Source organism: Thunnus thynnus, chromosome 6, assembly GCF_963924715.1.
Source record: "Thunnus thynnus chromosome 6, fThuThy2.1, whole genome shotgun sequence".
Lineage (NCBI taxonomy): Eukaryota > Metazoa > Chordata > Actinopteri > Scombriformes > Scombridae > Thunnus > Thunnus thynnus.
The window spans coordinates 35,632,248-35,644,747 of NC_089522.1; the positions used below are offsets into that span (position 1 = coordinate 35,632,248).

Below are 12,500 nucleotides of genomic sequence, written 5' to 3' on the forward strand. Positions count from 1 at the left end.
GTGTGAGTGTGTGAGTGTGTGTGAGTGTGAGTGTGTGTGTGAGTGTGTGTGTGTGTGTGTGTGTGTGTGTGAGTGTGTGTGTGTGTGTGTGTGTGAGTGTGTGTGTGTGTGCATTCAGTGGTTCTTGTTTGTTTGGTGGATCAGACTGAACCGAGACCCTTCAGGGTCGGGGGGGGGGGACACGTTAACATGCTAATTGCTAACAGCGGCACACGCCTGCCAGTTTAGAGTGATTCTGGTTCACCAACATACTCACAGCGATAAGAACATGCGTCATGAATCTGATGGTAATGTTACGTGGACATTTATTTTGGGCGTAATAAGTGTTAAGGTTATGTATTTCAAACACAGACTAGTGAACGAGGCCCCGTGAGCTCGTGAAAGAAGCACAGATCTGTTCTTCAGCTGAAAACAGGAATCATTTATAGCATTACTGCAAACACACAACACAGTTTCAATACGGTAAATACACAAATACTGAAATCCAAATATCACAAAGCAATCGAAATAAAAACATCTTCGTCAGTGAGGAAATGTGTCCGGCAGTAAGTTTAACAGAGAAGAATGTTCTTTATTCTTTAAACATAATCTAAAATAAACTGCGGTGCTGCTGTAAAGTTTCAACATGACTGTAAACCAGAGAAGAAAGTTTCTTTTAACTTTTTCATTTGTGTTTTTGTTTGGTGATCAGCTGTGATCGTGTGATTCTCTGCATTAAGAGTTTTGCTCATTGAAACTCTTTTGTGAAAACTGGGCGAATAAAGTCATAAAATACCATAAATAGAACTTGTTGCAGTCGCCACTTTTCTCATATTCAGAAACTTCTTTTAGGCACAAATGAAACTGCTGATATTCATAAAGCTGAAAGAGCTTTTTACAACAAGTGAGAATCGTTAGGAGAGTTTGTTTAATCCAACAGGAACAGATGAGAAATGTTTAGTTAATGAGTATAAAATGTTGTGAACGAGGCTCATTAAAAGGCTGCGACGTTAAAAACAAGACGAGCAAGTAGAGTTTAACCCTTCACGCTCTGCCTTTCTGAAAACAGCAAGTGAAGCTGAGCAGTCCGGACTACGCAGACTGTGACAAAGAGGAGGCCGTGGCGGACTTCCTGAAGAGGATTGAGTGTTACAAGTTGACCTACGTCCCGCTGGATGACAACAAGGACAGGTACGGCGTCTGCATCCCGGCAGCCATGATGGCCTCACAGATCTCTGAGCTTCCTGTTCCACTGATGACAGATTTACCATCAACGTTCTCATAGATTACATCCAATACAACATTTAGCTTACATACTGTTGGCCGTGGCTACGAGTTTGGCCATCAGCAATAATTATCAAAGATAATCATTAATTATTAAAATCAATAAGAATAATTGTAACGGGGCTCCACCCTGGACTCAGGGAAAAAGATGGCCAATTCAGTCTCAAAGTGTACTAATCTATCAGTTTGGAACTTTGATTAACAATTAACTTAATAACTATAAACAAAATCACCATATCAATAGCTAGTTAAGGTTGAAGGATTCTTTACAGAGCAGAAACAGACAACAGGTATATCCAAAAGCATTTATTTAACAAAAGGGTAAAAGCAAAACACACAATACTAATCTAGCTAAGTGTACCTATATACAAGTATATGTGAGTGTGTGTGTGTGTGTGTGTGTGTGTGTGGCTGCAGTCACCTGGTGACTGAGCACATGGCATGACAACAATATGGCCGACAGAAGGAACTACAGAGACAAAAGGCCAGACCATGTGCTGCCTGAACCAAAGCTCAGTTTTAAACCTTAACTGTGTGGTTCTCTGTTCAAGACCAGTTGATGTGGGATCGAGGTGCTGGTCAGGGAGAGGTTAGTTGCATGCAAGGCCTAGTTACTGGGTGTAACATGTGTTAAGCATGCTAATATTAACCTAGCGGTGTGGCTATGCAGTAACCTGACTATAGGCAACAAGGACATCACAACAACAGTTCAATGTATAACCTTAACCAAATCAATACACGTACAGTACATTGATTAAGTTAAACATTCTTGCTTAGCCATACTATGCTTCACTATATTGCACGGCTACGCCCAGTTGTTACCAGTCCATGAAGAAAGAGATGCTTTGTGCTGTTCTGCTTCTTAGCTGGTGAATCTGTGGAAGAGACAGGCTGAAAGGATGCAGGTGTTGCTGAGTAGCCAGTGCTCCAGTCGTGCAGGTCAGAGGGTCCAGGTCCAGTCCTTTGTGCAGTCCTTATAGAGTTAGCGGCAAGATAACTCTGCTCTGTGGCTTCTGTACTTGTTAAACCAGCCAGCAGACTTGTGTGTTAGCTGCTGGCACTAGAAAACTTAGTTTCTGAGTCTTAGGCAGGCTCTCGCGTCTTCTGCTGGGAGCAGACCACACCAGAGAGCAGAGAGCTGAGCAGCAGCAGCCTGGAGGAGGAAGAGGGAGAGAAGAGGAGGGTCTCTGGTTTTGTTGAGCTGGTTCCATGGGTGGAGATTCAGGACTCAGGTTTGTCAGACTCTTGAAACATGTGGTCAACTAGTGAGACCCAACAATACTTCAACCAGTAAGCTTCACTTTTAACACTTTTAACATTTTAACTCACTGATGAATTTGGTAAGTGTGACGTCATCTCAGGGCTGGAGTTTCATCCAGGACCAGTTTTCACATACTGGGCAAATACCACAGGTACCACTGGTTATGAACTGGCTTTTTTAAATGAATTTTACCGCGTTAGTTAATGAAATGATCTTTAGCCTTGGAAGTAATGCTGGTTTAGATGAATACTGTAGGTAGCAGTCGGACCTGCTACAGACGGCGGCTTACGTTAGTCCGACCTGTTTAAAACTGGACATTCATCACACGTCTGCTCTTTATTCTGCAGAAAAGGTACTTTTGATACTTGAAGTACAGAAACACATCTGCAATTTCACTTCAGTAACATGTTTAATGCAGGACTTTTACTTGTAATGGAGTATTTTTATCCTGTGACGTTGCTGCTTTTACTTCAATGAATTATTAGAACTGGCTGATGGAAGATTGAAGACGAACCCTCTGAGATGCGGATCCACAGAAGATCTAAATGTAGCTTCTGTCTGCAGGAACCTGTCTTACATTAAGATCTTCAACGTGGGCAGCAGGTATCTGGTGAACCGGGTCCAGGACCACATTCAGAGCAGGATAGTGTACTACCTCATGAACATCCACGTCACCCCGCGCTCCATCTACCTGTGTCGCCACGGAGAGAGCGAACTCAACCTCGTGGGTCGAATCGGGGGAGACTCGGGGCTGTCGTCCCGCGGGGCAAAGGTTAGCCGTGTTAGCAGTGCTAGCTTCGTGTGGATGTGTTTTACGGATCCTCTCTGACGGTTCAACTCTGACCTCTCAGTTCGCCAGCGCTCTGGGTGTGTACATGCGAGGGCAGTGCATCACAGACCTGAAGGTGTGGACCAGCCACATGAAGAGGACCATCCAGACCGCCGAGGCTCTGGGAGTCCAGTACGAGCAGTGGAAGGCTCTCAACGAGATCGACGCTGTGAGTGTTAGCCTGCATCCAGATTACAGCTGCAGGGTCATCTGTCCCCTAATCCTTCACCCCTAATCCCTAATCCCTCACCTCTCACCTCAATCCCTCACCCCTAATCCCTCACCTCTCACCTCAATCCCTCACCCCTAATCCCTCACCCCTAATCCTTCACCCCTAATCCCTCACCCCTAATCCCTCACCCCTAATCCCTCACCTCTCACCCCAATCCCTCACCCCTAATCCCTCACCTCTCACCCCAATCCCTCACCCCTAATCCCTCACCCCTCACCTCTCACCCCTAATCCCTCACCCCTAATTCCTCACCCCTAATCCCTCACCCCTAACCCGTCACCCCTAATCCCTCACCTCTCACCCCTAATCCCTAACCTCTAATCCCTCACTCCCAACCCCTCACCCGTCACCCCTAATCCCTGACCTCTCACCCCTAATCCCTCACCCCTAACCCGTCACCCCTAATCCCTCACCTCTCACCCCTAATCCCTCACCTCTCACCCCTAATCCCTCACCCCTAACCCGTCACCCCTAATCCCTCACCTCTCACCTCTAATCCCTCACCTCTCACCCCTAATCCCTCACCTCTCACCCCTAATCCCTCACCCCTAACCCGTCACCCCTAATCCCTCACCTCTCACCTCTAATCCCTCACCTCTCACCCCTAATCCCTCACCTCTCACCTCTAATCCCTCACCCCTAACCCGTCACCCCTAATCCCTCACCTCTCACCTCTAATTCCTCACTCCTAATCCTTCACCCCTAATCCCTCACCCCTAATCCCTCACCCTCTAATCCCTCACCCCTAATCCCTGATCCCTCACCCCTCACCCCTAATCCCTCACCCCTAACCCGTCACCCCTAATCCCTCACCTCTAATTCCTCACCTCTCACCCCTAATCCCTCACCCCTAATCCCTCACCCCTAATCCCTCACCTCTAATCCCTCACCCCTAATCCCTCACTCCTAATCCCTAACCCCTAACCCGTCACCCTTAATCCCTGACCTCTCACCTGTCACCCTGCTGCAGGGCGTCTGTGAGGACATGACGTACGAGGAGATTCAGCAGAATTACCCAGGAGAGTTTGCACTGAGGGACCAAGACAAGTATCGCTACCGCTACCCTAAAGGAGAGGTGAGGATCTGCGTTCAGACAATATTCAAAACTCAAAGTTATTCAGTTTTATATCTTTATATAATAATGTAATGTAATATAATATAATATAATATAATATAATATAAGTTAATGTAATGTAATGTAATGTAATATAATATAATATAATATAATATAAGTTAATGTAATGTAATGTAATATAATATAATATAATATAATATAAGTTAATGTAATGTAATGTAATATAATATAATATAATATAATATAAGTTAATGTAATGTAATGTAATGTAATGTAATATAATATAATGTATATTTATTCAATGATATAAAACAAAGTAGAGCAGAAACTCCTCACAGTCGAGTGAATTGAGATTAATTATGTTGAGTGGAAGGGTTCGGCTCGGTGTCGGTGCCGAGGACGTCCATGTTGACTGATCCAGAAATGTTTTAATGGATCATTAACAGCTTTTTAAAGAGCTGAAAGTTCTGCATGTTGGTGCGTATACGAGTGAAAACGAACATGAATGTGAATAATTATTTGGGTGCGGCTGACAGATCTACGTCGCTGTAGTTTGTTGTTGGAGTGCGTCAGTGTGACGCCGTGTTGATCCTGTGTGTGATCCAGTCGTACGAGGACCTGGTCCAGCGTCTGGAGCCCGTCATCATGGAGCTGGAGAGGCAGGAGAACGTGTTGGTCATCTGTCACCAGGCTGTCATGAGATGTCTGCTGGCCTACTTCCTCAACAAGAGTGCTGGTGAGACCAAATATTTCATGTTCAATAAACACAAGTCTGACCGTCGTACACGTGAAGAAGAGTCCCGCCTGGTTCGTTTATTTACCTTTGCTAGATACGTCTGTTCTCCGCTCATCGTTGCTTCCAGCTTATTAAATTAATATAATACAGAAGAATATTTTCCTCTATGACAGTAAACACTTATACACATTTTATAGACCAAACAACTAACCCAGAAAATAATCAGCAGATTAATTGATAATTAAAATAATCGTTTAAGTTGCAGAGATGGTTTCCCCGATGTTTCCTTAGAGGATGACGTCGCAGCTCGTTATCAGTTTATTGCAGATATTTGCTGTATTTAGATTTCGATCGTTTGATTTGTTTAGTTTATTTGCTTGTTTATCGTATTAAGTTTAGTTTACTAGTATTTTAAATTAACAGTGTTGGCACCTGAGGTCATACATAGGCAGGCAGGTGGAGGACCAGCATGCACCTGGGTGGGCTGATGGACAGTGAACTACATCCCCCATGGTGCATCAGTGGCCTTTAGATTGAAGGTTTGATTCAGATACAGATAGCCAGGTGAGTTTCTGTATGTGTGATTGAATGGATGTGGTTTGTGTCTCGTCAGACGAGCTGCCGTACCTGAAGTGTCCTCTGCACACGGTCCTGAAACTGACCCCCGTCGCCTACGGTCAGTCCAGCATCCTTCTGATCACATGACCACAGCTTCCTTTCTGTCAGTAAACGTCTCAACCTCTGTGTGTTTCTGTCAGGATGTAAAGTGGAGTCCGTCTTCCTCAACGTTGAAGCTGTGAACACACACAGGGACAAACCAGAGGTGGGTAACAACACGCACCACTAATACCGACCACTAATGCTGCACAGCAACATGTTACATACCATAATATCTGTACAATAAGCTAATTAGACCAATTTAAAATCTGTACTTTGTGTATTCATTAGAAACACATTACAGAGGTTCTTCTGGTTCCCGGCAGGCGACTGTTGCTGGCAGATTGTAGAAGACAGAAACACAGAAACAGCAGCAGCTAGTTATTCCTTCCAGTATAAATATGATGAGGAGAAGTTTCAGTTCATCTTAACGTAGCCGAGTTTGCTCTGCTTAGATTCTGGTTTCACTTGTCAGAAGAGAAAGACTTTTTGGACGAGGTGTGACTGATGTACGTAAACGTCTGTAACCTGTAAATCATTTAGTATGAAATGACGCTGGGCCTCATACACACCTGCTGTACCTACGTGATTACACCTGCTAAGATATGATTAGACGATCGATTTTTAAGAAAAGGGTTTAACGAACCGTAAATTGTAGCCCGCTGGGGGGCAAACTGTGGCCGTGGGCCAAATCTGGCCCTAAAAAAATATTTGACCCTTTTACAGACAACATCAAATCTTTTACATGACGCTTTATGAATCTACATAATAATAACAATAATATGGAAATCCCAATAAATATGACCTGTTAACATCTGAAACCTGGTCCAGGTCTGAGTGCTGGACCCCTACAGTGAGGGGGTCTGGTCCAGGTCTGAGTGCTGGACCCCTACAGTGAGGGGGTCTGGGGGCTCTGTTATGCTGGCATGGTTTGGGTCCACTTGTCCCCTTAGAGGGAAGAGTCACTGCTAATCAATACAAAGTAGTTGTGAGTGATCAGCTTTATCCTGATGGGAGTGGTCTCTTCACCACCATCACCACATGAGGAAGACCTTCATGAAGATATAAAAACATTTTCCCTGTAGGTCCTCTAAGGGGACAAGTGGACCCAAACCATGCCAGCAAAATGCCCCCCACAGCATAACAGAGCCCCCAGACCCCCTCACTGTAGGGGTCCAGCACTCAGACCTGGACCAGACCCCCTCACTGTAGGGGTCCAGCACTCAGACCTGGACCAGACCCCCTTACTGTAGGGGTACAGCGCTCAGACCTGGACCAGACCCCCTTACTGTAGGGGTACAGCACTCAGACCTGGACCAGACCCCCTCACTGTAGGGGTCCAGCACTCAGACCTGGACCAGACCTGGACCAGACTCCCTTACTGTAGGGGTCCAGCACTCAGACCTGGACCAGACTCCCTCACTGTAGGGGTACAGCACTCAGACCTGGACCAGACCCCCTCACTGTAGGGGTCCAGCACTCAGACCTGTTTATGGCATGTGACATGTGCTCTGAAACTGTTATTTTGAATGAATCAGAAGAAATAATCAATCTAAACATATTAAAAACATACGTGGTGGTTTTCACTGTGTCTGTGAGACGTCGGCCCCCCAGGAAGCAGCGCTGAGGAAATCTGGCCCCGCTGACCCCTGTTGTAGCTTATTATTATTATTATTATCATAGAAATGAGGCACTGTCACCTGTTAACAAAAATACTAATGTAATGATTCTTTGGTTGTTGAACTTCCTGTCAGGCTGCGTACAGCCCCGACAAGCTCCACCAATCACAGGCCTCTGTGTGTCCTGAAGGACGAAACTCGGGGCAAAAACAATCATCACAGCTCACAGCAGTTATTAACGATGTCGATGACGCTAATATCTCTTCTCATGTAGATGTTGACACGCGGCTTAGAGAGATTTAGTGAGTAAATCAAACTGTAGAATAAATTAAATAGAGACCAGCGAGATGATAACCTGTAACTCTGATCAGTGTGTGTTTCTCAGAACGTGGACGTGGACAGAGACCCGGAGGAGGCGTTAGAGACGGTCCCGGAGCACATCTAAAGGAACCGGCCGCCTCATCGATGGATCCACATAATCATGGTTAACGAGACATCTCTCCTGTTTCCTGTAAACGCACTTTATAGCCAGACGGGAGTGACGTGAAGACGTCACATGACCAGAATCACTGTTAGTCTTCAACATCGTCACTTCTGTCTCTTTCTTCTCTTCTTCGTCACCTTCCTGTGTTCTCTTCCTCCTCCCGACCTGAACTGACACATTAACCAACATAAACAGCAGAAACTGTGTGTATATTTATATTTATATATATATACATACATATGTATATAAATATAAAATAGTTCTTTCTGAACAGATGGAGACTTTGTTTGTACAGTAAACATGAAGCTACGTTGGCAGTTAGCTTAGCTTAGCATAAAGAGCTAGAAGCTCTAAAGCTCACTGACTTTCATGGATCTCGTTTGTTTCATCAGAGTGAAACACACAAAGCGTAGAAACCATCACTAAGACTCCAGGAAGTCCTGAACCCGGCCAACTAACGGTGAGACACCCTAAAAACTTGGTATTCCACGCGGGGGCGGGGCCTTACGACCTGCGTTCTCGCTCGTCTTGTCACTTTTTGGATAAGCTGGTAAAACCGTAACTTAAAAGGTTGTTAATTAACAGCAAGATTAAACAAACAGGAGACCTGTTTGGGGGGGGGGGGGGGGGTATCTGATATCAATATTGTATCTGTCATCAATAGAAACCCAAACATACAGACCAAATATACAAATTATAGGAGAACATGAACAGTATATCCTTTATTCCTTCATACTTGACATGCATCACATAAACTGATCTCATACTGTATGTTTGTATTCGGTCTAGAGTTAGAAATAAAACCAGCCCAGACTTCGCCTCAGTCCAACTTCTCATTTTCATTAAACCAAAATAATTCAGGGTTTTTGTTCTGCATTCTTAAAAAGGTGCACGCAGGTCATCATATAAAGTAGCCTACAATAAAACTAAGTGCAATTTATTTCCTGCTGCTCTTGCCGGGGTTCTTCTCAGGTGGATGCACCTAAAGCTTTTAAACTCCTCATCAAACTACAGTTTAGTTGGTGCCATCAGCAGCTGCATGCTGCAACTCCTCAGGTCTCATAATTTATATATATATAAATATATTAGTGTCAGTCAGAACAACTGAGGGTCGTATCATACATCAGATGTTCAGCCCATACAGGCTACAAGGCAACACAAGGATTATGTCCATGTACACAGATGTTAGAACACATATACAAATTATATTTAAATAATATGAATTATATGTTCATATATGTAGTGTTCAGTGTAGTCTGTCTGATATTACAGACACAAACTGTTTTGCAGATGGTCTTTCCAACGTATTCAGAACAACACTGGGAAAGACCTGAAAACTGCTGGTGTACCCAGTTGCCCCCTCTCTGAGCCAATCAGCTTCAAGTATCACTACATGGGCTCAAGTTAGTTCTCAATGCAAAGAAAACCACATTCATGACTTTTCTAGGACTCGTTTCCAATCCCCAGTTATCTCTACGTCTAAACGGAGACTCAATCGAAGTGTCATCGTATAAATATTTAAGTTTTGCTTGGATGACAAACTTTCTTTCAAAGTACACATTATATGAAATAAGGCTTTAACATGTTAGCCAGGAAAACGTTGTAAGTGTTTTGGACTGTGGTGATGTTAGTACTCTACGATTTATAACCAGCTGTTTCTGTACTCATCATTGTACACGTTGTGAATTGGTAGACTGGTTGTCAGTCTGCGTAGACGACCTCATTTGTATATTTTGTGTACGAGGCCATGCTGGGTAAACGCCCCTCATAGAGATGTAACCTCTGACCTCCAGCAGTCCTCAGCTTCATCTACAGGTTCAAAGTTTTCACTGAGCTGGAAACAAAAGCCTTCTCCTACTGCAGGAATAATCTGCAGAGCATTTTACATCTTAATATCATCCATTTGGAAAAATTTAAAGCCATGTTAAAGGTCCATGTAACTGAGAAACGCACCTGCTGTATCTGAGCTGAATTTAGTTTCTTTCTTGTACGATGGATGACTCGGCCAGGACTCCCTCAGAAAAGAGATTTCAGTCTCAAAAGACTTCCTGGTTAAACAAAGATTAACTAAAAACAAAAATCAAAAGTAGTAACCTACATTATTTGTACAAAACTAACATAACTCACTCCGTCGTGGAAAACTCATGAACATGCACTCAAAGATGGTCATGGAGCTCGCCAAAGCGGTCACTGCTACGTCCTGCAAAACCACACCCGCCCGGGTGAGATACCAAGTTTTTAGGGAGTCCCTCTCAACAAACGGGAGAGTCTCGATGGTCCATGAGGGTCATGTGACTGACGGGGGTAGCAGAGCTAGCAGTACAGCTACTCAGCTAGCATGTGTAACGGCAGCTGCTACTACGATGTTACTAATGAGAGTTGATATTTGAAGATGAAGTCTTTCACTACACGCTGGCAAGACAACAGAGACCTCGTCTGCTTCAGGCAGGTGACTCTCACCTGGCAGGTCTTACTGGTCCCGCCAGCCTCCTGTCAGGAAACAGTCCCACCCAAACTCCTCAGGTTTAGTTAGCTTTGGACTGACCAGGTTAGCAGTTTCCAGCCTTCATGCTTCGCTAACCGTCTGCTAACTGTGGCTCATATTCAGCGTACAGACATGAGGGATCATCTCAGACTCTGCAAGAAAACAAATGAAAGCTGAACTGTTGGTTTGAGTCACATGGTGTCATGTGGTGTCATGTGGTCTTCCTTCAGAGGAGCATCACAAGGATCCAAACATCGTCTGTGTTTGGGTGGACGTGGTTTTGGTGTCGACTTTGGTAACAAAGTTGACGAAAACTAACTAGACAGGAAATTTGGCTCTTTAGCTGCCGACACCACGATGTGCCTCATTTATAAAATACACATAATGACTCTATGCAGCCTGCACACACACGTGTCCTGTAGTATGTTTTAACCTCACAAACCCTCAAACCGGGACCCTTCAGCGTACCGAACGTTAATACACGTGCACATGTATGCACTTATGCATGTGCACTTATGCATGCACCATGGGTGTTCATCAGGATGGGGGACGGTTGTTTCAGCACTTATTACACCTACGGAGCGCACCTTTCAGCACCACGGACAGCACCTCGGCAGACCAAAATGCACCGCGGTCTTCGTCAGCGTGAAAGTTGCTAAACCGCCGACTGTCACATGTTCTCTGCCAGCTTTGTTTCTGTTTTTTTGTTTTTTTAAACAAAACAAGGTGCAAATCTCTTCGTAGGCTACAAATTGTCGACTTTGTTTTTCTGGACTGTTTGTGTTCTTTTTTTTCACTTCTGTTGTCCGTCCTTCTGGTCGTATGGTTTTGCTTATGAACTGGGTTTTTGAGGATTGCATCATTAGTTAGTTTGTTGGGTTGTGTTCTTGGTTAGTTTTGGATGGGTTAGTGAAGGTGGCGTTGAGTTTGTTTTCTGGGTTTTGGTTTTCTGTTGCTCTGTTTCCCTCGTGTGTTCATGTCCTCCTCCACACCTGCCCAGTGTTAGCCTCGTCAGCCAATCAGCTCTTCTCCTGAGTTCTCCACCCTCCTCCCCACCTGCACCTCATCTCCTCGTTAGTTCAGTTACTATTTAAGTCCGGGTTTTCTGTTCAGTCCTGTTCTTTCCCGACCACCACAAGATTAAAGGTTTTCATCTCTGCATTTGCATCCATTCCCGCTACTCATCCTGACACAAATAACTTCAGAGGCTATAACTTAAAAATAACTTAAACTTACATCTTCACAGCGTTATTCTGTGAGCTGGTTGCGAGTTTACAAAAATTAAAACATCAACACATTAAATCACAAATGCTCTTTAATAACAAAAATAGAGAAAGTTACCTTTAAGAGGACTGACGGGTGCTTTACGCTTTGCAGCTTATTTTTGGCCGTCTTAATATGATCCTTTATATCAGCGTTTCCACCGTGTGTGACTGAAAATACACTCTTGCCGTGTGTGCAGAACGCAGCGTTTTCATTGCCGGGTAGCTAACCGTTAGCATACTGACAGCTTCAAGGCGAACAACAACCTCGACAACGACGCATTGATCGAGGCCCTGATCACACCTGGAATTAACGCGTCTCGACGTGTCTTGTGATCAGATCTGACTTTCTGCTCTACATGCAGATAAACACGTACATGCAAAGATTAGCTGAACAAATATACAGAATATAACAGATGTAGAGTCATATGCAGCGATCTCTGCATTGACTGACGCATCTACACACGAGGCACAGCGACAGGATCCGTTAATGTGTCTTATCGATCGGATCTCAACGCTGATCTCCGCTTATGATCGATCACCCAAGATGCATGTTAATGCCAGGTGTGAACAGGGCCTGATTGACAGAAACACAGA

General features: G+C 44.4%; 1 protein-coding gene and 1 long non-coding RNA gene across 4 annotated transcripts in view; one reads left to right on the forward strand and one right to left on the reverse strand.

Moving 5' to 3' along the window:
• The window catches only part of LOC137185231 (6-phosphofructo-2-kinase/fructose-2,6-bisphosphatase-like), a 24,871-nt gene that overhangs the window by 11,303 nt on the left and 1,068 nt on the right, over positions 1 to 12,500 (forward strand). For all 3 annotated transcript variants that reach the window (XM_067593576.1, XM_067593577.1, XM_067593575.1), the window contains exons 7-14: positions 1,049 to 1,170; positions 3,089 to 3,296; positions 3,376 to 3,522; positions 4,556 to 4,660; positions 5,267 to 5,396; positions 6,010 to 6,072; positions 6,155 to 6,219; positions 8,058 to 12,500. The exon at positions 8,058 to 12,500 is cut by the window's right edge and continues 688 nt beyond it. In XM_067593576.1, coding sequence (XP_067449677.1) covers positions 1,049 to 1,170; positions 3,089 to 3,296; positions 3,376 to 3,522; positions 4,556 to 4,660; positions 5,267 to 5,396; positions 6,010 to 6,072; positions 6,155 to 6,219; positions 8,058 to 8,117 — 900 coding nt within the window. In that variant the 3' untranslated portion in view covers positions 8,118 to 12,500. The remainder of the gene's footprint in view (positions 1 to 1,048; positions 1,171 to 3,088; positions 3,297 to 3,375; positions 3,523 to 4,555; positions 4,661 to 5,266; positions 5,397 to 6,009; positions 6,073 to 6,154; positions 6,220 to 8,057) is intronic.
• LOC137185234 (uncharacterized) overlaps positions 11,260 to 12,500 on the reverse strand; it is a 94,357-nt gene continuing 93,116 nt past the window's right edge. The window contains exon 3 of the long non-coding RNA XR_010928809.1: positions 11,260 to 11,400. This is a non-coding gene — a long non-coding RNA (uncharacterized lncRNA). The remainder of the gene's footprint in view (positions 11,401 to 12,500) is intronic.